The 27,957-nt window shown below is 46.7% G+C and overlaps 2 protein-coding genes and 1 pseudogene across 4 annotated transcripts in view; 1 reads left to right on the plus strand and 2 right to left on the minus strand.

The window, feature by feature from the left end:
- The window catches only part of Nipsnap2 (nipsnap homolog 2), a 30,680-nt gene extending 12,798 nt beyond the window's left edge, over positions 1-17,882 (minus strand). The window contains exons 1-6 of the mRNA XM_041648952.1: positions 17,721-17,882; positions 7,388-7,527; positions 7,262-7,307; positions 2,899-2,993; positions 2,409-2,479; positions 431-571 (exon numbers count right to left, since the gene is read on the minus strand). Coding sequence (XP_041504886.1) covers positions 431-571; positions 2,409-2,479; positions 2,899-2,993; positions 7,262-7,307; positions 7,388-7,527; positions 17,721-17,797 — 570 coding nt within the window. The 5' untranslated portion in view covers positions 17,798-17,882. The remainder of the gene's footprint in view (positions 1-430; positions 572-2,408; positions 2,480-2,898; positions 2,994-7,261; positions 7,308-7,387; positions 7,528-17,720) is intronic.
- A 2,034-nt stretch (positions 17,883-19,916) lies between these two features.
- LOC121445915 lies at positions 19,917-21,482 on the plus strand (annotated as a pseudogene).
- A 3,206-nt stretch (positions 21,483-24,688) lies between these two features.
- Positions 24,689-27,605, minus strand: Mrps17 (mitochondrial ribosomal protein S17). 3 transcript variants are annotated; one of them, XM_041648967.1, is made up of 3 exons: positions 27,527-27,605; positions 25,982-26,121; positions 24,689-25,066 (listed from the first exon to the last, which is right to left on the minus strand). In XM_041648967.1, exons 2-3 carry the CDS (start codon positions 26,102-26,104, stop codon positions 24,800-24,802), a joined length of 390 nt encoding a protein of 129 aa, XP_041504901.1. In that variant the 5' UTR covers positions 26,105-26,121; positions 27,527-27,605; the 3' UTR covers positions 24,689-24,799. The 3 variants fall into 3 exon arrangements, with proteins under 3 accessions (XP_041504901.1, XP_041504900.1, XP_041504902.1); XM_041648966.1 differs by having other exon boundaries at positions 27,493-27,590; XM_041648968.1 differs by lacking the exon at positions 27,527-27,605 and adding an exon at positions 26,236-26,376.
- Between the last annotated feature and the right edge of the window lie 352 nt (positions 27,606-27,957).

Below are 27,957 nucleotides of genomic sequence, written 5' to 3' on the forward strand. Positions count from 1 at the left end.
ACGCAGGTAAAGCATTGTATATAAAATAAATAAATTAAAAAAAAAGAAAATTGCTTGGAAAAACATCAAGTAATAAACATTATACATAATGCCATAAATACAAAAGAATTTAGCAGAAGAAAAAGGATGAGAAAGATGAGAAAGAGAAAATAAAGTAAAACAAAAAGACTAGACTGGAAGAGAATAGGTCAAATCAAAATACAGGCCGGATGTGATGCTGGCTATCTGTAATGCCAGCGCTCGGGAGACTGCTGCAGGAGCTCAAATTCAAGGCCAGCTGGGGCTATGGGAGACCCTATTTCTAATCACTGCCACCACCCCTGAAAAATATATGTAAGATGCTAAACATACATAACAAAACGCTCACTTCCATTTCACTGTCTGCATCCGGAAGCTGTGCAGGGAGGCCTGGCCTGCATTCACTACTTACTCGGAGTTGGTAGGACCTGAGCTCGTATATATTGGGTCCTGATCTCGGCACGGGCTCATTCCAGAAGCTGAACTCCAACAGCAGCTGATTTCTCCTGGAGAGAAGCATGTCGCTTCTGGCTTTACGGAAATTCACAAATTCCTTTGGGTGAAAAAAAAATGCTCACGAAATCTTTGGATACTTATAAATAGACTTTAGTAACAACCAAATTGCAAAGGCTAACACGGTTATAAGTAAGACCATCTTAATTTTTATCTACTGCATGGAAATAATGGATAGAGCGTGCCCTCTCACTTCCTAATGTATCCAATTTTTTTTCTTTTAAAGATTTATTTATTTTTGCATGTATGTGTGTGCACCACATGAGTGCTTGGTGCCCTGGAAAGTCAGAGAGGGCATCAGATCCTCTGGAACTGGAGTTCCAGGTGGTTGTGAACCACCATGTGAATGCTGGAACTCAACAGTCCTCTGGAACTGGAGTTCCAGGTGGTTGTGAGCCACCATGTGAATGCTGGAACTCAACAGTCCTCTGGAACTGGAGTTCCAGGTGGTTGTGAACCACCATGTGAATGCTGGAACTCAACAGTCCTCTGGAACTGGAGTTCCAGGTGGTTGTGAACCACCATGTGAATGCTGGAACTCAACAGTCCTCTGGAACTGGAGTTCCAGGTGGTTGTGAACCACCATGTGAATGCTGGAACTCAACAGTCCTCTGGAACTGGAGTTCCAGGTGGTTGTGAACCACCATGTGAATGCTGGAACTCAACAGTCCTCTGGAACTGGAGTTCCAGGTGGTTGTGAGCCACCATGTGAATGCTGGAACTCAACAGTCCTCTGGAACTGGAGTTCCAGGTGGTTGTGAACCACCATGTGAATGCTGGAACTCAACAGTCCTCTGGAACTGGAGTTCCAGGTGGTTGTGAACCACCATGTGAATGCTGGAACTCAACAGTCCTCTGGAACTGGAGTTCCAGGTGGTTGTGAACCACCATGTGAATGCTGGAACTCAACAGTCCTCTGGAACTGGAGTTCCAGGTGGTTGTGAGCCACCATGTGAATGCTGGAACTCAACAGTCCTCTGGAACTGGAGTTCCAGGTGGTTGTGAACCACCATGTGAATGCTGGAACTCAACAGTCCTCTGGAAGAGCAACAAGTCCTCTAAACACTGAGCTGGAGTTTGATCCACAGTGCCACTTAAATCAGGGATAGTGGCACACACCTGTGAGCCCAGCATTTGAAAAGCCAGGAAAATCAGAAACTTAAGGACATCCCTGGGTACATAAAGAGTTTGAGGCTAGCCCAAGCTGTAAGAAACTGTCTGTCTCAAACAAACAAACAAACAAACATTCAAAAACAAAACAAACAATGCTGTGGCTGACAGCTTCTATTTGTCATCCAGGGCTGAGTTTACCATGCAGCGTGGCCAGTGTCAGAGTCCAGGCTTGTCAGTTTCAAGGCGCTATCATGCAGGAGCTCTGATTGTGATAGTATTAAAACTGGTAGTTTTGGCTGTGTGGTGGTGGCGCACGCCTTTAATCCCAGCACTCAGAGGGCAGAGGCAGGTGGATCTCTGTGAGTTCGAGGCCAGCTTGGTCTACAAAGTGAGGACAGCCAGGACTACAGAGAGAAAACCCTATCTCGAAAAACCAAACCCAAACCCAAAACAACAAAACTCTGAAAAGACAAAACAAAAAACCCAACAAAACTCAAAGACCTAACAAACAAAAAACCCCAACCAACAAATAAACATCAACAACAAAAACTAGTAATTTCATGTTTACATACAATTTTAAGAACTCATATGATGAAATTTCTACTATGAAAACTAAACGGTTTATAACAAGCTGGTGTCTTTATGAAGTTCTGTGTGAATACACCCTGAATCATTATACTACACAAGAAATTCTCTCTCTCTCTCTCTCTCTCTCTCTCTCTCTCTCTCTCCACACACACATACACACACACCCAAATTGTTACCTGGTTTTCTTTGAGCTTATTCATGACCTCCGTGAGGGCTGGATAGCCTCCTTCGTACCTCCAGAGGTGGACTGAAATGCATTTTAAAAGATAGCACACATTGAGTCTCGAAGCATTTTTACCTTGACAATACAGAATGCATGTCACGTGAATACAGTACAGCATTGTAGTGTGTGCCTCGTATCCACCACATGAACATAGTACATTGTAGTGCACCTTGTATCTATCATATGAACATACTACAACATTGTAGTGCACCTTGTATCCACCACAGGAATACAGTACAACATTGTAGTGTGCCTGTATCTGCCCTTGAGTTATTTTACAAAGTTTTCATAACAGATTTGAACATTAAAAAAGTAACTTTTACAGTGAGTTACTGTAGAAACCACTTGATCCGTAAAACCAGAATGGAACTTGAAAAGGACTATAAAGACAAGCACCACATTTACAAAATAAGGTATTTATCCCAAAGACTTTTGTTTCCTACCGGCTTGATCCTGCTCGCCATACCACGTGTTCCATGTCCCCACCAAGGTACAAGGGTACTGCTTGCCTTCATGGATCTTTGGTAATACTTCTTGACTTAAAGAGAAGAGACAGCAATGCTGATTAAATTGGGGAGAGATTTCCCGGTAGACAGCACGGGAGCGTCAGTTGAAACACAACCACTTCCTATGTATTCTAGCAACCGAGCCCGTACCATCCATACATGTTTTGTTTGTTTTAGATTTATTTCATGTGTATGAATGTTTTGTCTGCATGTATGTCTGTGTACCATGTGTGACTCTGTGATGGAGGAAGGTCATTGGTTAAGTAATAAAGAAACTGCTTGGCCTCATAGGTTAAAACATAGGTGGGAGGAGTAAACAGAACAGAATGCTGGGAGGAAGAGGAAGTGAGGTAAGACGCCTCAGAGAGACGCCATGCTCCCCTCTCCCGGGCAGATGCGATAGCTCTGCTCTCTGTGGCAGACGCGATCGATGAAGCTCCGACCCAGGATGGATGTAGGCTAGAATCTTTCCCGGTAAGACTGATGCTACACAGATTATTAGAGATGGGTTGATCGGGATATGAAAATTAGCCTGTAAGGGCTAGAGTTAATGGGCCAAGCAGTGTTTAAAAGAATACAGTGTCCATGTAATTATTTCAAGGCATAAGCTAGCAGGCGGCCAGGGTGCTGGGGACGCAGCCCCACTGATCCTATTACAACAACTCTGGTGCCCACAGAGGCCAGAAGAGAGCACTGGATTCCCTGTAACTAGAGTTACAGACGGTTGTGAACCACTGTGTGGGTGCTAGGAGTCAAACAGAGTCTTTTGTTGGAGTAACAAATCCTCTAAACTACTGAGTCATCGCTCCAGTCCCCCACAACATTTTGTAAGATCATGTCTGGATCTGAAGTGTTAGCCAAATTCCTCCGTTGTCTGTCAGCACCCACTTACCAACAGCTTAGGTTTTAACCCCAGATTATTTACAAGACTCCTGCGGTGTGATAAAGGTGTTTACAAAGGACCAAGGTCCCAGAGTCCAGGAGCCAGGGCTCTATTTGCTATTTCAGGAGAAAGGAGAAAAAAGCTGCTGAGGAATGCGATGTTTACAGAAGTTAGTTCTGCTGGTTCCCATCAAGAAAGAAAGTCGGGAATGACATACAAGATCATGGAAGAAACCAGAAAGCGGGGAGAAGCATTCAAGCCAGAGGTGAGCAACTGGCTGCCCAGTGGGGCAAAGCAGTGGGAAGGCCTTTGGGAAGAAAGATGACAGCCAGGTATAGTGGTGATGTGAACCAAGCTGCACCCCCAAGTCCCCAACGCCACCAGCATGGTTAACAACTGGAAGAATCAAAATAAAATATACACGTGAAGCAACAATGGGTTCCACATAATTCAGCCAGCTACAGGGATCTCAGAAGTATCACAATGAACACCCAATCAACTCAGGACCACCAAGAGCAGGGCTGGTGCTGAGCCTTGACACAGCCATGTGTGACTTTTAACAGGTGTCTTATCCCAGCCTGACTCCACAGAAACCTTCCTATATGTAGACACGGTCTCATGTGGCTGATGACTTTAAACTCGGGACTGATTTTTCCCAAAAACTATAGGCATATGCTACCTGCCTAGCTATATAGAAAATTAATACTAGACCTTGTCTCAAAAAACCTGAAAGAAAAAAAGAAATGTTACTGATTCCATTTATCTGCTGACAATACATCATAATTACAGTGGTTGGTGACAGGCACTACATGTTATTATTCAGTGTTTTGTTTTTTTGTGGGTTTTTTGTGTGGGGGGGAGGGGCATGAGTGCTCTGTCTTCATGTGTGCCCGCACGCCAGAGAGGGCATCAGATCCCATTATAGATGGTTCTGAGTCATCACGTAGTTGCTGGGAATTGAACTCAGGACCTCTGGAGGAGCAGCCAGTGCTCTTAACCATGGATTCATCTCTCTAGCCCCCAGAGTTTTGTTTTGTTTTTGACACAGGATTTACTCTGTAGCCCCAGCCAGCCTGGAACTTGCTATGTAAACTACAGGCTTCAAACTTGCATTGGTTTCCTGCCTCTGACCACTGCCCTCCCAGCATGTCAGTGTTTGATTAGAGCTACATGATACCACATCCACCTAACTTTATAGTTGCTTTTGAGATAAGGTCTTGTTACTACATATTCCTGGCTGGCCTTGATCTCACAATCCTGCCTCAGATTCTGGAATTTTAGAATCACAGGCGTGCACCAAGGATAGCCCAAGTCTATTTCTTGAGAGGTGGCATTTACTTTTTTGTGTACATTGATTTAAAAAAAAACTTGAGATATGGTATTAAATATGCCTGATATATAAGCCAGGACTGTTCATAAATAATGTAGATCTGGGGTGGGGAGGATAAATTGGGACGAGTTTCTTTCTGTGCCCTGATGTGTGCAGCATAGCTACTGTGGGGGAGCAGCATCAACACAGACAACCAAGCTGGGGTCTGGAAAGGTCCGGGGTGGTAGGAGTGGGGAGCTTTTCATTTACATGGAACCACATAGGAAATCAGTCAGTTCTTTGTGCAGGGCCCCAAAATTGCTCTTACAAGCCCAGGCCATATTTAAGCAGACGCTGGGAGACAGGTGGTATCTGTACTGAGAACTGGGTGGGTTGGGCAGAGCTCTTGACAGGGGCCCCTAAAGACCAGGCAGCAGTTAGGTTATGGGATCAGGTGCTGCTAAGAATTTTAAAGAAAAGGAAAAAAACAAATGAAAAAGCACAGAGAAAATGTCATTTTGTGTGTGTGGAGAAACTAAGAGATAAACATTTTTGGTTTTGGTTATATTTATTTATTTAAAGGTTTATTATTATTATTAGTGTTTTTTGAGTCAGGGTTTCTCTCTGTATCCCTGGTACTCTCTTTGTAGACCAAACTGGCACCGAACTCAAGAGATCCGCCTGCCTCTGTCTCTCAGGTGCTGGGTTTAAAGCCATGCGCCACCATAAGCAGTCAAGATTTATTTTTATTTTGGGGCTGCTCTTCCACAGGTCCTGAGTTCAATTCCCAGCAACCACATGGTGGCTCACAACCATCTGTAATGAGGTCTGGTGCCCTCTTCTGGCCTGCAGGCATACACACAGACAGAACACTGTATACATAATAAGTAAATAAATAAATATTAAAAAAGATTTATTTTTATTTTATATGTATATGTAGTTTTGCCTGTGCACTATGTGGCAGTCAGAAGAGGGCGCTATATCCATTGGCCTGGTGGGGCTTAAATGAGAAAGGATCCCATAGGCTCATATATTCGAATGCTTGGTCCTGAGTTGGTGGGACTTTGTTTGAGAAGAATGAGGAGGTGTGGCCTTGTTGGAGGAGGTGTGTCATGAGGGGGTTAGACTTTGAGGTTTTAGAAGTCAGTGCCATTCCCAGTTAGCTCCCTCCCTCTCTTTGCCTCATGCTTGTGGATCAGGATGCAAGCTAGGGGCAACTGTTCTACCAGCTACCTGCCCGCCTGCCATCCTCCCCACCATGATGGCCACAGACTCACCCTCTGAAATGGGAAGCCCCAATAAAATGTTTCTTCTGTTGCCTTGGCCATGGCATTACAGCACAGCAACAGAAAAGTAACTAAGTTATCATCATGTGAGTGCTGGGAACTGAACCCAGGTCCCTCTGCAGGAGCAGTAAGTGCTCTTAACCACTGAGCCATGCTTCCAGATTCTTTATTTTTAACTTGCTGGAAAAAAAAAATTAGCCAGATAGGGTGTCATTATGTACTCCTAATTGGCCTGGAACTCACTGTGTAGACCAACCTGGCCTTGAACTCACAGAGATCGGCCTCTCTTGGCCTCCCGGGTGCTGGCATTAAAGGCATGCACCACCACGTCTAGCTGAATTTTTTGAAGTTTTAGAAAGAGTTTCACATTGCAGCCCAAGCTGCCATCCAGCCTGGAACTCACTATGTGGTCAAGAACAACTCGGAACTCCTAATCTTTCTGTGTTCACTTTTCATGTGCTGGCATACAGACCTTGTCACCAAGGCCACCCCAGTTTCTTACACAGTGGAGGTCACACTTATAATTGCTAACCCTCCAGGCTGTCCAGAAAGGGAGATCTTTAACCACAGGCAGCCGGGAAGGCCTGAAGGGACTCAAGGTCAGTCACAGATAGATGGGAGGGTCGTCTGAGTCCTGATGGGGGAGCTGTGAGTGCTCAGAACCAAAACGCCTGCCCCCCCAACTCAGGCCAACCTCTGAGCACTCAGCTCTAGGGGTATCAAAGATATCGCTTCTGCTATGGAGTGTTAGCTGAGCCAACACATGAAAATCATTAGAGGTGCCTCCCACCACCCCAGGAAATGACAGTTTGAGATACACACCAAATTTTGTTGTATGCGTCTAGGCATTCCGGCTTAACGTTGTGAACTGAAAGGAAAAGAAAATGCAGTGATGAGCGTATGAACAGACAGAGCCACGCACAAGGACAGCAGCTGGCCGATACTCACACTGTAACTTGTACAGACTGCTTGTCTCCTTCTTGGCCAGGAGGTTTGAGTGCGCATCTTTTCTTGGATCCACCTTCCTGACAAATAAGGACTTGAGCCAGCTGTCTTCCCGAGCTCTGTGACTTGAGGACGTCACTCTTCTAGGAAAGAATGAAAACAGTACTCTGAGCCGGGCGCTGGTGGCACACGCCTTTAATCCCAGCACTTTAATCCCAAGAGGCAGAGGCAGGCAGATCTCTGTGAGTTCGAGGCCAGCCTGGTCTACAGGAGCTGCTTCCAGGACAGGCTCCAAAGCTACAGAAAAACCCTGTCTCAAAAAAAAAAAAGAAAGAAAGAAAAGAATATTCTGACTGAATGTTCTCACAACCTTAATGTTCGTTAACTTCTTTCATAGTTGCAGAAGCACACTGTTTTTTTCCATAACACTCCCCGCCACGCCTCCTGAGGCATGGTGGTGCACAGTTTTAACTCCAGTACTTGAGAAGGAGAGGCAGGCAGATCTGAGTCTGAGGTCAGTCTGTTCAAGAGTGAGGACAGCCAGAGCTACACAGAGAAACCCTGTCTTGAAAAACAGAGAGAGAGAGAAAGAGAGAGAGAGAGAGGGAAGGGGAGGGTGGGTAATGGAGATCACATTCAAGTCCTCTACAAGGACTTTTCTAACTGAACTAACTCCACAGACACACACACAATTTTCTACATATATAAACTTTTCATAATTTGAAAGAAAGATTTCTGTCCCCCTCCATTTTCATGTATGCCTGTGGTGTGCACCTGGAGGCTGAGGCTGATGTGCGAATTGCCCCGACTGCTTCCCCCGTCTTCAATGAGGAAGGGTCTCTCCGGCAAACCTAGAGCTCACCATATGACTAGTCTAGCTAGTAGGCTTGCTTTGAGGATTCAGACTCAACCTTCTGAGGCTTGACTTAAAAGAGCGGTTTGGAGCTTTAAATACATTCTTTGTGCTGCTTGTGCGAGCACTTTAGCCACCATCATTCTGTAGGCCAGGCTAGCAGAAAACTCAGGGCAATCCTCCTGTCTCACTCACAAGTGCAGAGGTTAGAGGAACAAATTTGGGAGTTAATTCTCTCCTTTCACAGTGGTTCCGGTACTTGGGACAGACCTGAGCAGCAAGTGTTTTTTTTTTGTTTGATTTTTTGAGCCATCTTGCCTGTCCATTTCTTTCTTTCAAGAAAGGGGCTCGTATAAGCCAGGCTGGACTTTAACTTGCTGTATTTTTATTTTTAATGTATATACTGTGTGTCTATGCATAGGTGTGTGTGCCGCAGCAAGCATGTGGAGAGCAGAGTGACAAGAGTCATTTCTCTCCTTTCTGACACACTGCATCCTCCAGGCTAACTGGCCTCAAACTTCCGTCTCCACCTCCCATCTCAATACAGGTGGGCTGGGATTACAGCTGTGGAGCACTGCAGCTGTCTTTTTTTTTTTTCATATTTATTTGTTTGTTTATTATGTATTCACTGTTCTGCCTGCACACCAGAGAGGGCACCAGATCTCATTACAGGTGGTTGTGAGCTACCACGTAGGTGCTGGGAATCGAACCTAGGACCTCTGGAAGAACAACCAGTGTTCTTAACCGCTGAACCATCTCTCCATCCCTGCAGCTGACTTTTTTAAGTTGAGCATTGGGGGTCGAACTCAGGTCATCAGGATTGTGTAGTAAGCGCTTCTACCCACTGAGCTATCGTGCTGCCCCCATTTTTGTACATTTTTTTTTTTTTTTAAATATTTATTTATTTAGTATACAATATTCTGTCTGTGTGTATACCTGCAGGCCAGAAGAGGGCACCAGACCCCATTACAGATGGTTGTGAGCCACCATGTGGTTGCTGGGAATTGAACTCAGGACCTTTGGAAGAGCAGGCAATGCTCTTAACTTCTGAGCCATCTCTCCAGCCCTCTGAGCCATCTCTCCAGCCCATTTTTTTTTTTTTGAGACAGGGTTTCTCTGTGGCTTTGGAGCCTGTCCTGGAACTCGCTCTGTAGACCAGGCTGGTCTCGAACTCACAGAGATCCGCCTGCCTCTGCCTCCCGAGTGCTGGGATTAAAGGCGTGCGCCACCATCGCCCGGCTTTTGTACATTTTTAAGTGCAAAAACGTACATGCTTCTATATGACACACTTAAAGTACTAAGAATAGCATCTGATAGCGAGAAAGGGCTTAGACGTTGCTTCTGGGGAGTGGAGAGATGGCTCCCCAGTGTAGAGCAGGTGTGTGCTGCTGTGCTGGCAGAGGGCCTGAGCCCAGGCCCAGCGTCCACAGTGGGCCACTGTGTAACTTCAGCTCCAGGGGAGCCCGCAGCTCTGACCTCCGCGGGCACTGCACTCACAGGTACATACCAACACAGACACATAACTAAAAATGGTAAACAATAAATCTTAACGATCTCAACCTTCCAGAGCCTAAGGCAGAAGGACAGAGAGCTTGATGCAGCCTGGGCTACACAGAGATTCTTTTTCTTCAACGTCATATAGTTTTTGTTTTGGTCATCAACCCATTCTCTGAATATTAAAAAAAAACCTTATTTTGAAGAATTTCTAAATGAATTATAGCACATTTTATTTCAATGAAAAATTTAAAATGCTAATTTACAGAACTTACTTTTTTTTTTTTTTTTTAAAAAAAAAAGACAGTCTCATTATGCATCTTTGTATGGCCTGGGCCTCCCTGTATATGCAGACTGACTTCAAATTTGTGGCAATCCTCTAGTTTCTGTCTTCTGAATCTAGGTGTGAACCACTATGCCCAGCTTGGTTTCATTGTTGTTATATGACACAGGGTCTCACTATGTTTCTCTGGGTGGGGCCTGGGACTTGCTATGCAGACCAAGCTGCCCTCGAACTCAGAGATCTTCCTGCCTCTGCCTCCTGAGTGCTGGAATTAAAGGCGTGTACCACCACTGCTTGGCAATGTTTAAATATTTTAAACACATATTAAATTTTTTTAATGAGTTGGACAAGAGATGGCTCAGCAGTGAAGAGCACTGGCTGCTTTTCTGGAGGACTAGGGTTCAATTTCTAGCGCCCACATGCCAGCTCACAACTGTCTGTTGTAACTCCTGCTCCAGGGAGGGAACCTGACACTTTCCTTTGGCCTCCATGGGCACCAGGCATGCAAATGGTACACACATATGTAGGCAAAGCACACACACACACATAAAATCTTTGAAATATTTTTTCTAAGCCTTAGCTTGTTTATTTAGTTACATATAAGTCTCTTAAACATGTATGAAGCCATGTGAATACCGGTTTCTCCTATTCTTCAGAGTATACAGTAGGTCATTCAGACCCAGAGGCGGCCAGAGTTGGGAAGACGGCTCATTGGCAGGTGGCCTGACGTCACTCTTGCCAGAGAAGTCCCTTGTTCCAATGGTTCTTTCTCACCGAAAGCAGCACGGGGCAGTCACACCAGCAAAGGAGCTGGGTGAGAAACTGTGTGGTTGAGCTGACTGGAGTTATCAGTCTTGACTGCATCTTGCCTGCGCTTGCACCAGGTAATGCCGATGGGTTTGGAAGAGAAAAACTACGCTATTTCTTTCCTTTCTTAGGGACCGTCCCTGCCCCTACACCCTTTGGAAAGTTTGTACTATTTTTCCACCTTCTTCTGCTGGTCCTTCTGTCTGCTCTGAATGAGCTGTTCTATCAGTGTGCCCGAAAACTTTCTGTATTAGTCTCTTCCCAAGCCCTCTCCCCTGCATTCATCTTTATGTAGGATATTCGAGGAAAGCACTCTTTGGTGGGACCTCTGGCACCAAAAGCCCCAGTTCCTTCTTCTGGATTCCTCTATGAACTGTACACAGAGCACAAAATCTATGATTTTTGCCATGATTGTCACTGGTGAAGTCCAGACAGGCTTGCTTAGTACCAGCTAGCTTTTCCCATGGCCTTTATTTATCTAAAAAAAAAAAAAAAAAAAAAAAAAAATCAAACTGCCTAGCAGTCTCATGTAGCCCAGACTGACCTGAAATTCACTATGTAGCTAAGGCTAGCTTTGAACTCTTAACCTTCTGGTCCCTGCCTCTTAGGTGCTCAGATTGCAGGCATGTGCCCCCAATTCCACTCTAATTGTTTTTAATGTGTCCTTCAGAAATGCAAAGATGCATGGCTATTTAATTCTTATTGCATTTAATACTTTATATATGTGAATCCAATAAAGAACTATTTGTAGGCTAAATATAGAGTAGAAAAACCCGGAGACACTTTTCTCTTTCTCCTTAGGGCTCAAGGGTATTAAGAGCTAATGACCACATTTCTTTCCATGGACTGGCTGAGGTCATTTGCCTATGGCAGTTCACTAGAACCTCAAAACAACTTAGCCAGGTATGTCTTGCAAAAGACTGGCTTAGAGAGACCAAAAGATGAGCTAAGAAGTGGCAAGGACAAACAACATTCAAAATGTCTTTACTAATCGTGGATGCCTCCCAAACAGGCATCTCTGTGGCTGAGCGTGTGCGCCTGGCTTTGTGTGCCAAACTTTGAAGTCTTTCTTTGGGTGTCAGCTATCAGCTGACTAAAGCTGGTATGAAAATGTTCAGTCCATGGGGCTGAAGAGATGACTCAGTGGTTAAGAGCACTAACTGCTCTTCCAGAGGACCCAGGTTCGATTCCCAGCACCCACATGACAGCTAACAACTGTCTGTAACTCCAGTTCCAGAGATCTGACACTGTCACACCAATGTACATAAAATAAAGTTAAATAAATAATAAAAAAATTAAAAAAAAAAGAAAATGTTCAGTCCTGGGCACAGGATGTGTGATACACTGTCCAGTCTATCTCACTGTATAAGCCAAATATGGAGAGGGCTATGCCAAGAGCTGCTGGAGTGATAAGATCCAGGCAAGGCCTGGGTTCTTACTGAAAACCAGACAGACATACACATACACACACACACACACACACACACACACACACAGGGGCGCACGTGTGCGTGTGCTGCAGAGTTCCCCACTTTTTGCCAAATGCTGGACTTTAGAATAAGGTCTGTGCACTAGGCTCTGTTGATACCAAGTTCAAGCAGACGCCCATACAGTCTCCTGGGGAAAACAGGCAGGACGAACACAGATACCACAGCCGACACAGGCTGCCAGAGCTCAAGGGGATGAGTCATCAGCTTGCAGTCAGGAGCCCAAGGGATCCAGAAGCGATACTGCAGCTCTGCCCCGGAGGCCAAGCAGGACAGATGGACAAGGCAGGTGATCATCCTAGCCAGAACAACATGTACAGGACACAGTGTCATGGGAACGGAGGACGGACTCTGGGACAGCAAAGAGCTCAGAAAGACGCGCGCAGAGAGTGGGAAGCAAGAGCCGCTTAAGGGGTCAACACGAGGCTAGTTTCTGCGCTACACCTAGACATGGTGTGGTACTAGCCGGGGCTCAAAACAAGCCCGAAAGCAGCCGAGGTGCACTGAGCCAGCAACACAGGCAGGGAGTGCAGTTCCTGGACTCTACTGTTGAAGGTAGCACGCAATAAATACCCAGCGGGTGGGACAAAGGACAGTCTGATACAGAGATGAAGAGAAAGAATATTTTCAAAAGATACCCCTGGCACTGGGGGCGTAGCTTAAGGCAGAGCTAGGGGAGCAAGCACACCTAGTACGAGTGAGGTCCTGCCTGGGGTCAGAACTAGAGGAAAAACCAATCCTGCCAAGTGTGTGACGCTTAGCACGTGGGAGGGGCAAAGTCTGGCAGATCTCTGAGTTTGAGGCTAGTTTGATCCATGTATTGAGCTCCTGGTCTGCCAGAGCTATACTGTGAAACCCTGTTTCAAAACAAAACAAAACCTCCTCACAAAACCAAACCTAAAAAATCCTGAGGTGGAGAGGATCTTGCCAGGTGAAGCTAGCACCAAGGTTTAGTCAGAGCAAAATGAAGAGAGGAGACACATTTAACATTCAGGCCACAGCAGCAGCAGTGGGCCTTGCTCAGGGACCCTCAAGTGTTTGCTAACTGCACAGCGTGTTAGGGGTGGGGCCAGAGTGGAAGGATACGCGGAACAAACCTGGCCCTGGCCAGAGCTGAGTCTGCAGTGAGAGCAGGGAAACACGATCACAGCCAGTGTGACGTGAGCTCTGGGACAGAGAGAGGCACGGGCGGAAAGACAAGGAGGGCAGGGTCTCGGTTGGCCCGGAGATGAGAGGCACCTGAAGAAGCACCCATTGAGCTAAAGATGTAGAGGATGAGACGACATTTGCCACGGGAGAAAGAACATTGTAAACAGCTAGTAATGGCCAAGGCCAAGAGGAGATATTGCAGCGAGGAAGCACAGGCGGGGGAAGGAGACAGGGCAGATCTATTGTAAGAAGTTTCATATTAAAGCAATGCTCCCAAAACCTAACTCCTGATCTGCCGCTAGAGTCGTTTTGGAGCCTGTCCTGGAACTCTCTGTAGACCAGGATGGCCTCGAACTCACCTGTCTCTACCTCCCACATGCTAGGATTACAGGCATGCGCTACCACAGCCGGGCCCCATTTTTTCATTTAGAAAAACTTCAAACACAGATAAATTGAAATAAGATAACTTATGCACTCCATGGAGATCAAAAAAAAATTAATTTGATCATGTAAAATGTGTTCTTTTTAACTTTTATAGATTTGAAAACTGTATAGACATAATAAAACCTTAATATTTCAGCATATACTGGGCACGGTAGCAAACATTTTTAATCCCAACATTTAGGAGGCAGATGTAGGCAGATCTCTGAGTTTGAGACCAGCCTGGTCTACACTGAGAGTTCCAGGCCAGCCGGAGCAATGCAATGAGACCTTGTCTCAAATAAATGAATACTTTGACATATATCTCTAGAGAACAAAGGTCCATATGCTGTTATCACACCTGAGGAACATAACATCTATGCCCACTCTCTAATAAATGTTTCCATTCTCTTCCAAATGGCTCTTATTACTTTTCTTGGGAGGGGTCTTGGGGAAGGAAGGGGGTGATTAGGATCCTAATGTGTGCATACATATACAGAAGGGTGAGACAGGGTCTCATTACATAGTCCAGTCTGGCCTGAGTCTCAATCCTCTTACCTCACTTTCCCAAGTCCTGATGGTAACCAGGTTTTTAAAGAGTTATTTTTAATTATGTGTACATGTATGGGGGGATGGGCACGAGAGTGCAGCTTCCTAGAGGGGTCAGATTCCCCTGAAGCTAGAGTTAGAGGTGCTTATGAACTGCTTGATGTGGGTGCTAGGATCTGAACTCAGGTCCTCTGCAATAGTACACGCTCTCAACCACTGGGCCGTCTCTCCAGTCACCACAGCCTGGCTAGTGTTTTTTTTTTTTTTTTTTATAATGGGAAAAATGTCCTCTTAGAATTTTTTTTATCTGTCCCCTTCAATGATGGAATCAAGTTCACATTCTTCATAGGAATCCAGACAAGTGCTGCTGCTGGTTAAGGGTAATGGGAACGGAGACGGTGGAGCCTAGACATTTGGAAGCAGATCTGACAACCAATTAGAAGGCAGGGAGGGAGGTAGCATAGGCTTGGAGAAGGCCTGATTTTTGGCTTGGAAAATGGGAGACGTTCCGTTACTGGGAAGAGAGTTTTCCTTTTTTTTTTTTTAATTTCGAGACAGGGTTTCTCTGTAGCTTTGGAGCCTGTCCTGGAACTTACTCTGTAGACCAGACTGGCCTCGAACTCACAGAGATCCATCTGCCTCGGCCTCCCAAGAGCTGGGATTAAAGGCGTGCGCCGCCACAGCCCAGGGAGAGTAGTTTTGTGGGAGGGACATGAATGAAACCCTGGGTGGTATAAACCTTTCCCAGTGCCTTCAGGCATCAGTGCGATTGTTGGTGGACAGCTGAGAACGCTGGGCCCAATACAAACCATAGCTAAATAAGATGAACTGGAGAAAACACAAGTCTGGAACCCACAGACCTGACTCCTTCCTGAAACTCACTCTGCAAGGTCACCCCAATATTTCTGTAGGCAAATCTGTGTTGGTTTTTTTTTTTTTTAACGTCATCTTAACCTTTTAGCCATATCAGGCACAGCTGAGCAGTCCAATAAATAATCCCCCGACAGCTGCCACATAATGCCGGTGCTGGCTGCTCTTTCCCTGTCTTTGCTGGCTCAATCTCCACGACCCAATCAGCCCGCAAATGTTGGCACATACTAGGGCTTGCTTCTCGGCTTCTGCCCTAGCCAGAGTCTTTTTAAAAACAATTCTATCCATCACTGTGGCTCAAAAACAAAACACCGAAAACAAAAACTCAGTAAAAACACGCACGGTATGATGGAACCCAGGTGTCTATCCACATTCCTATATGCTGACATTTCTCACCAGCTGCCTGAGCCCAGACATTTGGTTTTCCCATTTGAACAGCCCAACACCTCAAACTTTATAAGGTTCTATACTGCCCTGGATCCTCCCTCCTTCCTCCTCTCTGGATGGCTCCCAAAAAGGACTGGCAGAAAGGGAGGGGGGAGGGTGAAAGTGTCAAGGAACTACAGGGCATTTGGCTCCAGCAGGAAGTAGGGGTACCTGGTAGGTCCAAATCTCTTAAGTTACCAGCTTTACAACTCTACATTAGGTCTTGCGTGAACACCTTGAGTTTCAGCTGCCTGAAACCTGTTTTCCAAGGGACAAAACACAAACTTTAGGGGCTCAGATGGCTTGCTCAGTAGCCACAGATGTGAGAGTTGCTTGTTCATCCAACTTGCAAATACATTACACGTGATTTAAGTAATTTGCATCTACAAGTTGCATCTGCCTCCATACAGTGGCGGTGCATGCTTTTAATATCAGCACTTCGGGGGCAGAGGAAGGTGGATCTCTGTGAGTTTGAGGCCAGCCTGGTCTACAGAGCAAGCTTTAGGACAGCCAGGGCTACACAGTGAAACCCTCTCAAAGAAAAAAAAAATTGCATCTGTCCTAGAAAAGGCAATAGGCCTGACACCACACCCAGAGTTCACACTTTCCCAAGTCTCTGTGAGGCTCCATCTTCTGAAATACACGCCCCGTACTTAAGATTGCTACTAAAACAAACAAGCCATATTATATAACGTTCACACAGGGATGGAGAGATGGTTCAGTGGTTAAGACCAGTTGCTCCTTTCCCAGAGGACCAGAGTTCCATTCCCAGCACCCATGTAGTGGCTCACAACCACCTGTGTAACTTTAGTTCCAAAGGATGGGATGCTTTCTTCTCGCCCCTGTAGGCACCAGGTATGTGCATTGTGCAAGTAAAAATACACACACACACACAAATCTTAAAAAAGAAGACGTTGTTGTTCCAGGGCTGGTAAAGGGTAAAGGCACTGGTTGCTAACTAAGTCTGATGAACTAAGTTCAATTTCCCAGACCCACATGGTAGAAGAAAACCAATTACACACTCGTGCAAACAAAGGTGCACTAAATAAATCTAAGTTTTAAAGAGGCAACATTTCAAGTAGCCAAGGGTGGGCTTGGTAGTGTACATCTGTAATCCGGTACCGGTTTGCAGAAAGTTCAGGCCAGCCAGGGATACATGTATCAAGACTTTGTCTCAAAAAATAACTAGGGGCTGGGAGAGATGGCTCGGCGGATATGAGCACTTGCTGCACTTGTAGAGGACCCAGATAGAATTCCCAGCCCCCACATGGCGGCTCACAACCCTCGGTAACTCCAGTTCCGGGGAATCCAAACCTTCTTCTGGCACCGGGCACATACGTGGTGCACATACGCGCAGGCAAACACTTAATACACACAAAATAAAAACAAACCCTAAAAGCCGCTTAAATAGAAAATAACCATACAAAGGAAGAAAGGGACAAGGAATCTGCCGGTAAATTAGGACGGCTTTTGGCTATTTCGCCAAAATGTCAGTGACAGATTCGGACAACTGAACACAGAATCCACTGAGGTTAGGGAAAGGGAAAAAAAAGTTTGAACGTGAACTCCGCCATCTACCACCGCTGGCCGCTGTCGATTACTTTTCCGATCCGCTCCGCTCTCAAATTTAAGTCAAAAGAGGACTTTTCCGAGTCGGGACCCCGGGGCAGCTTCCCCGGGAGGGTGGCGGGGGACCTGCCATCCTGTCACTTCTTCCCAACCTGGGGTGAAGCGCCGCGACCGCGGAGCGCAGGGCGCGGAGGCTGCGGGCAGCCGTGGCCCGCGAGGCCGGCGCCGGGGAGGAGGCTCCGGCAAGGGCGGCGGCGGCAGGACCGTGACCTTGAGCCCCGTGGGCCCGGAAAGGCGCTCCGGCCACGCCGGCCCTCGGCCGTCCCCCACCCTCCCGCGGCGCCCTCCACCCGCCCCGGGGGACCCGGCGTCCTTCGCCCCACGGCGGCCCCTCCCCGGCCGGGCCCCGGAAAGGGCGGCGCTGCTCACCGGAGCCCGGGCAGGAAGCTGCCAGGGGCGGCTGGCCGCAGCAGGCCTCCTCGCGCGAGCAGCACCCGTACCGCCATCTTTGCTCCGGAGCCTGAAGCTCCCAGCGCCCGGGTGCCGCTGACGGCGCCGCCGCCGCGACCCCTCCCCCGGCCGGGCAGAGCAGGCTAGGGCGGGGCAGGGCGCTAGGCCGCTGTAGTGTGGGGGTGCGGCCGCCAGGGGGAGCAGCGTCCTGCTGCGGCAGCGCGCGGTGCTGCCGCCAGGGGGCGCGTCAGCCAGCGGCTGAAGACAACCTTAGGGGAGCTCAGTGTCCTGAAAAGGGACGTGAGAAAGGAACCTGGTCAGAGCTGGCTGGGGTGGACACGGGAGAGCCCCAAGAAAGGAGTAGGTTTGTGGAGAGGAGAATCCAGAAACTATGGGAGGGACCCACTCTTTACAAACTACTTTTGAAGTTTTTACCAGGTAAATGTCATTTCCCCAAAATAACACTTTTCATTACACACACACACACACACACACACACACACACACACGCACACATACTTTGTGCATATTTGAGACAGGGTTTCCCACAGTAGCCCAGGCTATCCTCAAACCCATGGCAATCCCTCCTCTCAGCTTCCATGCTGGGATTACAGCTCTCATACCGGGCTATTATTTTGTGGTTTGTTTTGTTTTGTTTTTCGAGACAGGGTTTCTCTGTAGCTTTGGAGCCTGTCCTGGAACTTACTCTGCAGACCAGGCTGCCCTCAAACTCAGAGATCTGTCTGTCTTTGCCTCCTTAGTGCTGGGATTAAAGGCGAGAGCCACCACCGCCCTGCTCGATTTAACACTTTTTAAAATGGGCTCTGGGTGGACAGATACCTGAACTCTTACAGTAAGCATCCATTGGGTGTGGACCATGGGGAGGCCCTGTTTAGGGACGCGATTAGATCAGTGTGTCAAGAGTTAAAAATGGAGCGTTTCGCAGGCTGGAGTGAGCATGGAAGGAGATCATGAAATAAAGAAGAGGTGTGGGATGGACCTGGTTCTCTACCACCTGTAATCTTTTTTTTTCTTTTATCTTTTTTAAGCTGAAGGTCAGAAAAGCAAATCAGTCAAGTCATTAGAGAGTTCTTACCTCTACAAAGGCTCAGATGAAGGGTTGATCCTGTCCTCAGCAGGCTATAGATTGCAATGATCTCCTGTCTCCTCCTGCCTTCTATTCCTGGCTCTGCCCAGCTCTATCTCTCCTGTCTCCACCTTCCTAGTGCTGGGATTAAAGGCCTGTGACTCCCAAGTGCTGGGATCACCTTTGTGTGAACTCTGCTTCTCTTTTTAGACAGATTTAACTCATTTAGTCCAGGGTGGCCTTGAGTCCTGGGATTAAAGATGTGTGCCACCACTCCCTGCCCTCTAGTGGCTTAGCTCTGAACTCTGATCTTCAGGCAAGCTTTATTTATTAAAACACAAGTATTATATCACTATATATACAATATTCTTATATGAATATATGGGTACTAGAAACGGAACATGGTTCATAACTATCTGTAATGACAAGTCCAAGGGATCAGAGTCTCTCTTCTGGGCCCATGGGTACCTACCTACACACACATAGACATAGTAAGGCCCATCCATACACATAAAATAACATCTGATAGGACCCACAGGTGGGTATATTCACTATAGAATTTCATCTTTTTCTATGTTTCAAAGTATTTGTATAAAATATTAAGGAAATGAATGGTGTGTTAAGGAAGACTGTCAACAAAAATTGAATTCTACCCCCCCCCCCAAAGGAAAACACACTGTTAGTATTCAGGCATTTGTACTATAATACACTACCATACATTTTAGTATTTTTTTCTTTTTCTTTTTTTTTCTTTTCGAGACAAGGTTTCTCTGTAGTTTTTGGTCATTTTAGTATTTAATTAGTCCTAATTATTTCTAATATTAAATAAATAAGATGATTTAATTATAAACTATTACTTATTTGGGATGCCCCAAGTGAACATTATATCACTAGTCAAGTAATAGACTGCTTAATAAGTTGTGTGCTCAATTGTAGCACGGTAATGTACAGTCCACGACGATCCCGCAGTACCCGGCGGTCCCGCAGTCCCTGGAGTTGGTAGCGTTCCGGGAGCCACTGCCCCGACCCTCGCATGTAGCTGGCAAACCCTTGCTGTGAAGTCGCGAAGATGCAGAGGGCAAAAGAGGATGACCACCTCCGGTGTGGTGAAGAGTAGCAAGAAGAAGACCCAGAAGAGACTTGCCGATCCTGCAGAAGCCAAGCTGCTCGCCGGTTTCATAGACGTCATGAGCAACATGAGAAAGCAGAGGACATTGGTCCCGGAAAGAAGATACCCGCTCACCGTGTTGGCCTTGCTGCAGCCAGTCCCCCTTTTAAACTTAATGTCCACAACTAACACGCTGGAATCTAAGTCCTTTGAAGTAGAACTCAAAGATGATGAGCCCGATACTGAACAACTGGCGGAATTTGCTTATGCTGCTAGCATTTCCAGGAATAGCAACAATGTCCCATCTTTGTTAGAGGCAGCAAATCGGTACCAGATTGAACCCGTGAAGAAAATGTGTGCTGGGTTTTCGAAGGAACAAATCGATGCTTCAGATTGTTTGGTATAAGGGTGCGTGCAGAGTGTCTGGGCTGTCCCGAACTGAAAGTAGCAGCAGGTGACTTTATTAACTAGCATTTTCCCAAAATTTAAAAAACCGATGAATTTCTACAACTTGATGTCAAGCGAGTAACAGCTTCTCAGCCGGGACACGGACTGCTAGAGCGGATGACCAGGCTTACGATGCAACAGTGAGGTGGTTGATGATGCGCCTAATCGCCAGCCATTTATGGTTGATAAATGTCAGACTTCCGCTTATATCTAAGAATTTCCTATGTAAAACAGTACAAGCTGGACTGCTCTTTCAAGACAATCCGGAGGCCGGGCGATTACCCAGCACTCGGGAGGCAGAGGCAGGAAGATCTCTGTGAGTTCGAGACAATCCGGAATGCCTTAAGATGGTACACCTGCTGTCTCCTGAGGATGGAGAACTTGCAGGTGGCACACAGCCTTTTCTTGTAAATTTTGACAACCTGCGCACAGCCCAGTTGTCAAGTTGTTTAGAGGTCATTCCTTTTCTGGTATTGACCTTGTGTCTCATCAAAAGGGCAAAGGATTATCTCTTCACTTGCATAATATTCATACATGACACTTTTAACCAGAGTGTCATAGTGAGGTATGAAGTCGAGTCTTTCTTTTGTTGCTGATTTCTTTTTTTCCCGAGGCAAGGTTTCCCTGTGTAGCTTTGGAACCTGTCCTGGCACTCGCTCTGTAGACCAGGCTGGCCTCGAACTCACAGAGATCCACCTGCCTATGCCTCCCGTGCTCTAGGATTAAAGGTTTGCGCCGCCACCACCTGGCTGTTGCTGTTATTAGTGATTGTCAACTGACTGTAGCAAGTATAGAGTGATTCATCAAAGTTACCACAGGTAATCTTTCCTGCTCGTAGTTGTAATAACGAACTTTTCTTCAGATGAAATGACAATTGTCTGATCCACAGAAGCGCAGAACCCCCGCATAGCCTGCGCTCTCTGAGACCTGTAGTGTGCGCTCCCCGAGCTCAGACAGCTTCCTGTGCCGGTCCAACAAGTACACCATCTTACAGCCCTCGACACCAGCCGGATCGCTGGCGTCGATGCCATCTGGGGGTGGGGGAAGAGAACACCCCACGGCCCTCCCTCGGGTGCGCTTCGCTGCGACTCTGCTTTGAAAACCTTAAATAATTCATTATCTTATTTCTCTGATAGCTACCTATGTTCAAAATGTCCCAGCAGTTCTCTTCTGTTTTAAGAACTTCTGTTTTTTTTTCCTGTGTTCTGAGCAGCCTGCAGCTGCTCTGAGCACGAGACCCTGATGGCAGGGGAGTGGGTTCTGATGAGTTTGCAGCTGAAAGATCCCGAGAGCTGGGCTGTGGCCAGAGCCCTATATAAGCTTCCCCTGAGCACAATAAAGTTGGCATTCTTGTATCAAGGGTGACCCGTGTCCCCGTGTGCGTGTGTTTTTAAGTCCCCAGCTTAGTTCCCGGCTCGTGTACCGTCCCGTAGTGCAGGCTCTACGTTCCATCCTATATCTTGGCATTAAGCCAAGAGTCGTCCTTAAGAACATAAGCCATCCTACTTCCTGGTACAAGGTTTACGTTTTAGAATTAGTACCATGGAGTCCCGTCTGTGTGCCCCCTCTCACTCCAAGACAGGGTTTCTCTGTGTAGCCCTGGCTGTCATCTGCTTCTGCCTCCTGAGTGCTGGGATTAAAGGCGTGCACCACCACCATGTGGCAGGATTAGTCTTTTTTTTTTTTTTGAGATAGGGTTTCTCTGTATAGCTTTGGAGCCTGTCCATTTTGAAGGCCTCAAATCCACAGAGATCCACCTCAGATCTCATTATAGATGACTGTGAGCCACCATGTGGTTGCTGGGAATTGAACTCAGGACCTCTGGAAGAGCAGCCAGTGCTCTTAACCACTGAGCCATCTCTCCAGCCCCAGTATTAGCCTTTTTTTTTTTTTTTTTGGTTTTTCGAGACAGGGATTCTCTGTGGCTTTGGAGCCTGTCCTGGAACTAGCTCTGTAGACCAGGCTGGTCTCGAACTCACAGAGATCTGCCTACCTCTGCCTCCCGAGTGCTGGGATTAAAGGCGTGCGCCACCATCGCCCGGCTCAGGATTAGCCTTTTAAAGTCAGTTTCCTAACCCTTTATCTGATAATATATCCTGTTCTTTAGAACAATGCAAATACCATAATTTTCTTTGAAAACCTTAAATAATTCATTATCTTATTTCTCCGATATCTACCTATGTTCAAAATGTCCCAGCAGTTCTCTTCTGTTTTAAGAACTCCTGTTTTTTTTTTAAAGATTAATACGTGAGTTTGCATATATGCCTGTGCACCACAGGCATGCAGTGCTCATGGAGGCCAGTAGAGGGCGCCAGATCCTCTGGAATTGAACCTAAAAGTTTTGAGCTGTTGTGGGATGCGGGGTGTTGTGAACTGAACCTGGGTAAAAGCAGCCAGTGCTCCTAACCACTGAACCATCTCTCCAGCCTCTCTGGTCATGGTTTTACATAGGATGTTTAACCTTTTTCCTCTGTTTGAGATGTCCTCTCCATACCACCTCATTTACTAGTCTTCAGACTTCAAAATTTAGTTTTAGCACTATCCCATCTCTGTTATTTGGTCCCTCGCTGCTTACCCTCCCTGGGTACCATCTGTCACAAGGGCACCTAGCATCCCTCCCCACTTTGTGAGCCTGATGACCAAAGGCTGTGCTCATCCTGACATCCGTAAGCTAAGCCTGGTGGCTTCCATCTACTCATCCCAGCTACCCGGGGGCTAGAGGTAGGAGGACTGTAAATTCAGGGCACACCTAGGCTATAAACTGAGACACAATCTCCAAACAACAAAACAAACCAAAAAACCAAAGAGACACACATATATCATAGCAGAAATTGAGATATACCCTAAGTTTTACTCTTTCTAGCAGTCAGAAAACTGAAATTCAAAGGCCAGAGTTTCTGCAATAAGAAACAAAGAATCTAAGTTACAGCATTTAAAATGTGTGTGTTGGGGCTGGAGAGATGGCTCAGAGGTTAAGAGCACTGATTGTTCTTCCAGAGGTCCTGAGTTCAATTTCCAGCATCCACATGGTGGCTCACAACCATCTGTAATGAAATCTGGTACCCTCTTCTGGCCTGCAGGCATACATGCAGACAGAACACTGTATACAAAATAAATAAATAAAGCTTTAAAAAAATGTGTGTGTTACTGTTATCACACTAGTGAAGAGCAACTCAGAAACCTCCTCCTCAAACGCACAGTCCTACAACATCCTGGGCATGGCGGCTTACACCTGCAGTCCCAGCACTCAGGGAACTGACAGGGAGGATTGCTGCAAGTCTGAGCCAACCTGGGTTAAAATGTGAGACCCATTCTCAACTCCCGGAAGAAAGGGCTGCGACTGTTTATCAAATCTTAAGAACTCATATAGCCTTGGGTGTAATGACTCAGAACTGAAGTTTTTACTTTCTACGTGTCAATGCTATTCTTATAGGATTTGTTTATTATGTATAGTGTTCTGCCTGCAAGTCTGTCTGAATGCCAGAAGGCGGCACCAGATCTCATCACAGTTGGTTGTGAGCCACCATACGGTTGCTGGGAATTGAACTCAAGGCCTCTGGAAGAGCAGCCAGTGCTGCTGAGCCATCTCTCCTGTCCCCAATGCTATCCTTATGAATACAGCTCAGACTGACAAGGGTCCCCCTTGGGAGTTGGTGAAATGAGAAAAAAAAAATTAAATTCACTTTGAATATAAACTGTTAAATCTTGGTGCCAGCAGGACGGCTCAATGGGTAAAGGTGCTAGCTGTGCAAACCTGGGAGTCTGAGTGTGATACCTGGAAACCATGGAAACGTGGAAGCAGAGAAGTGACTCCACAGAGGTGTCCTCTGACCAGTGTCCCGGGCTACATGTGCACTCCCACACGCATCATGGACACACATATAATAAAAGTATGGAGTGTAGTCTTATATGGTTTTTTTTTTTTTTTATGGTTTTTCGAGACAGGGTTTCTCTGTAGCTTTGGAGCCTGTCCTGGAACTAGCTCTTGTAGACCAGGCTGGCCTCGAACTCAGAGATCTGCCTGCCTCTGCCGCCCTAGTGCTGGAATTAAAGGTGTGCACTACCAAACCTGGCACCTTATGTATTCTTATCAAAAGATTTTCTTCTTTCAAAATGAAAGTACTAGAATCAGTCTAAGATTTCTGTGAACAAAAAGCAAAGCAGAACAAACAAACAAAACATATGTTCTAGGACAGAAAGCTCATAAAAAGATGCGGCATACTTGGGCAGACAGTGTAACCGGAATGTATGTTCAATGCAGAGAATCTGAAACATAACATCAACCTTTATGGACACTGTAAGATCTTAGTTTCATTTACTTTACTATTTCATTCATGTCACAAGAGAAACTGGACGGCTAGTGACGGAAGTCAGAGAGGAGACATAAAGACAGAAATCCCTTTGGCTCCTTCTTCCCTAGGTGGAAGACGCCTTGAGTTCTTCTGGAGTTTTACTTGGGTTAGCAGTTTCTGAACTGAGTGGACTTTCTAGGAAGGCGGTCCCCGCACAGGGCTTTCCTGTGATTGGGTCGATAACTCGGCCAACTTTGAAAACGATCTCAGCCAGTTCATGTTTCACGTGCTTTGACCTCGCGACCGGCAGGGCTCTGAGGAGCACGATGTCCCCGACCGAGCACTGCTGATGGGCGTCGTGAGCAAAGTAGGTTTTCCGCTTGTTGAAGTACTGTTGAGAGAAGGAGGGGAACAAATCAGCAGCGCCCATCTGCGACCCAGTGGGGCAAAGACATACTGTACAGAAAACCAGCCAGGGCTTGGCACTGGGAGAAGAAATACTTTTGGAAGCTTTTAGTACAAAGGGATTAGCAGCTTCATCTTTGAAAACCAGCACTGATTTTCCCAGAGACAGTTCTGAGCTATGGAAGTCATTCCTTTAACTATCCTGGCTCTAAATCAATGGTTACCCGTCTCTATGTTGACCCTCCTGCCGAGGCCTCCACTCCAGCCTACAAACACACAGCTCTCTCCACTAGCTGTGCGCCATGGAACCACTCCCGGCTCAGTTTCTTCCCACCACAAAAAGCGGATCTAAAGTTATTAAGACAATTAAACATTATAGTAAGACTGTGGTGGTGGCACACACCTTTAATCCCAGCACTCAGGAGGCAGAGGCAGGCGATCTCTTGTGAGTTTGAGGCCAGCCTGATCTACAGAGCTAGTTCCAGGACAGCCAGGGCTACGCAGAGTAACCCTGTCTCGAAAGGTGTCTCCCCCTACCACAAACTATTCATCATAGTTGGAGTGACTTCTCGTCACCTGGTCCAGGAAGAGAATTTGACTGGAGGGTCAGTGCAAATGTCTCTTTACTGAGATGTTCTCTTACAGCAATCTGAGAGGAAAGAATGAAGAGCCCTGCTCTCTGTTCCCACATTGCTTTCCCACATGACTAAAGAGTGAACTTAAATGAATGGCGTGTTCCTGAAACCTTCCTAAGATACAGGCTATACCCACAGCCCAGCAGTGTCAAGACGGCTGCAGAGGTTCAACTTATCTGATACCAATCTGGAGACACTTTTCTGCTTTGGCCCTAAACCACATTACTAACTTACCAATGCCACCTAAACCAGGTGCTGATCCTTACCTTTAGCAAGTAGGGATCCAAAACAAGTCTGGTGGCTCTGACTTTAGCAGTTTTTACCATGGCTGTGCCAATCACCTTTCCCACGACCCATTTGGCATGGACGGATGTACGCATTAGTGACATTATGTGTCTCTGAGCACCTAACATGAAAAAAAAAAAAAAACCAAAACACCAAAGCTTAACATTGTCAGGACAGTCTTCCTCCCTATTCATCTAACAAACCAATTGCTCTGCCTCTTCTCCCTGATGTCTACCTTTTCTGCTGTAGCCCAGGATGACCTTGAACTGGAAGATCCTTCTATATTAGCCTCCCCTGAGTTGGGCTGGAGAGATGACCAAGTAGCTAAGCATTGGCTGCTCTTCCAGAGGACCTGGATTCAGTTCCCAGCACTCACATGGTGGCTGAAATCCTTTGTAGGACCAGTTCCTGGGGATCCTCTGAAATTACACAAAGGCTAGTGCTCCAACACATCATCTAAACTTTGAACATTCTGATGGTCAGCCCTTACCGAGTGAAGTTTTTGTTTGTTTGTTTTCAGATAGGCTTTCTCTGTAGCTCTGGTGGTCCTGGAACTCGCTCTGTAGCCCAGGCTGGCCTGGAACTCACAGAGATCCGCCTGCTTCTGCCTCGTGAGTGCTGGGATTAAAGGCATGCACCACCACTGCCTGGCTAATCAGGCGACTTTTGCCAGGAGCAATGCCTATGTCCAGAAATCATTTTTTTGCTAGCTTTCTGGAATAGCCAGGTAAGAGACGCGTTCAAGCCTTATTTTTAACGCGTTTACAAGGCAGTGAATGGATCTCACTAACTCAGATTCCCCATTCGGAAGGAAAGGAACAAGACGGCTTGCTCACAGATATTCTGAAGAACTATCAGAGTGTGAAATTACTCACATAAACTGGTCACAATGGAGTCCCTCTCTCCAAATGAGGCAGGAGGCAGAGGGTAAATAGGTAGTTTAGGGAACAGCCCCAGTGAGTCTCCAGGCCAATCACCTGGGAAACTCCCCTGCTGCAGGTCACAGATTCTCTACAGATCAAAGCTCCTTTCCTTACAGGTGCCTCACAGATCATCAGAAGACAAGTCACACCTTATTTACCCTTTACCCACGACTTTCTTCTTCTTCTTTTCTGCATCCATTTTACATACATCTTATCCTTTCCACTTGAATGGAGTCCTTTCTTGGGACCGGTCCCTTCTCAGGGCATTTCTCTTTCTAAAAAACGATACTGTTTGAAGCGCTCAACTCCCGAGTCTGCGGGGTTTGTTCCTTATCGTTAAAGGGGTATGATCTCGAGGTCACAGCACCCATTGCGGCTCGCTGCCTGCCTTTATTACAGCCATACAGCCTGCTACCCATACACACAAGGGCTCACAGGCCGGCTGTGCTGCAAGACCTCGGCCGGGCACTGCAGGGACCGGGAGACTTTGACTCGGAGCTTTTGGGAATCAGTTGCTATGGAAACCACCGCGTCCCGGGGAGACTGACAGGAGCCGTAGCACTACTAACCTCCCCGAAATCCGGACCTGGAACCCTCTCTCACCTTCTGGATTCTACTATTCGGACCCAGGCGGGCGAAGCATGGGGCGCAGCGTGATGGCGTCACACGCGCGCTAGCCCCGCCCCGACTGCCCTTTTCACAAGGCGCCGAGCCTATTAGCTTTGGGCGGGGCTAAAGGCAAGACCCCGCCCAGTCTATTTAAATTAGCACCGCGGGCGGAAGTCTTCCGGTTTGGGAGGGTCGTGCCTCTACGTTCCCTACGGCACTGCGACGGGTGCGCAAGAGGTTCCTGCCTTTTCCTATGCCATTTTGTTTTCTGCTCTTCTGATCTTCCCGCAATTGATTGGACATACCGTCAAATCAAAGGACCTTGCATTCGTCAGCCATAGAATCTTAACTTTTTTTTTTTTCAGTCTCACATTCCACACCTGACTAGGCTTTGCCTTTCCAGTGTTGGAATTACAGGCGTGACC

Source organism: Microtus oregoni, unplaced genomic scaffold, assembly GCF_018167655.1.
Source record: "Microtus oregoni isolate MIOR12 unplaced genomic scaffold, Mior012 000003F_ref0000135, whole genome shotgun sequence".
NCBI classification, from domain to species: domain Eukaryota; kingdom Metazoa; phylum Chordata; class Mammalia; order Rodentia; family Cricetidae; genus Microtus; species Microtus oregoni.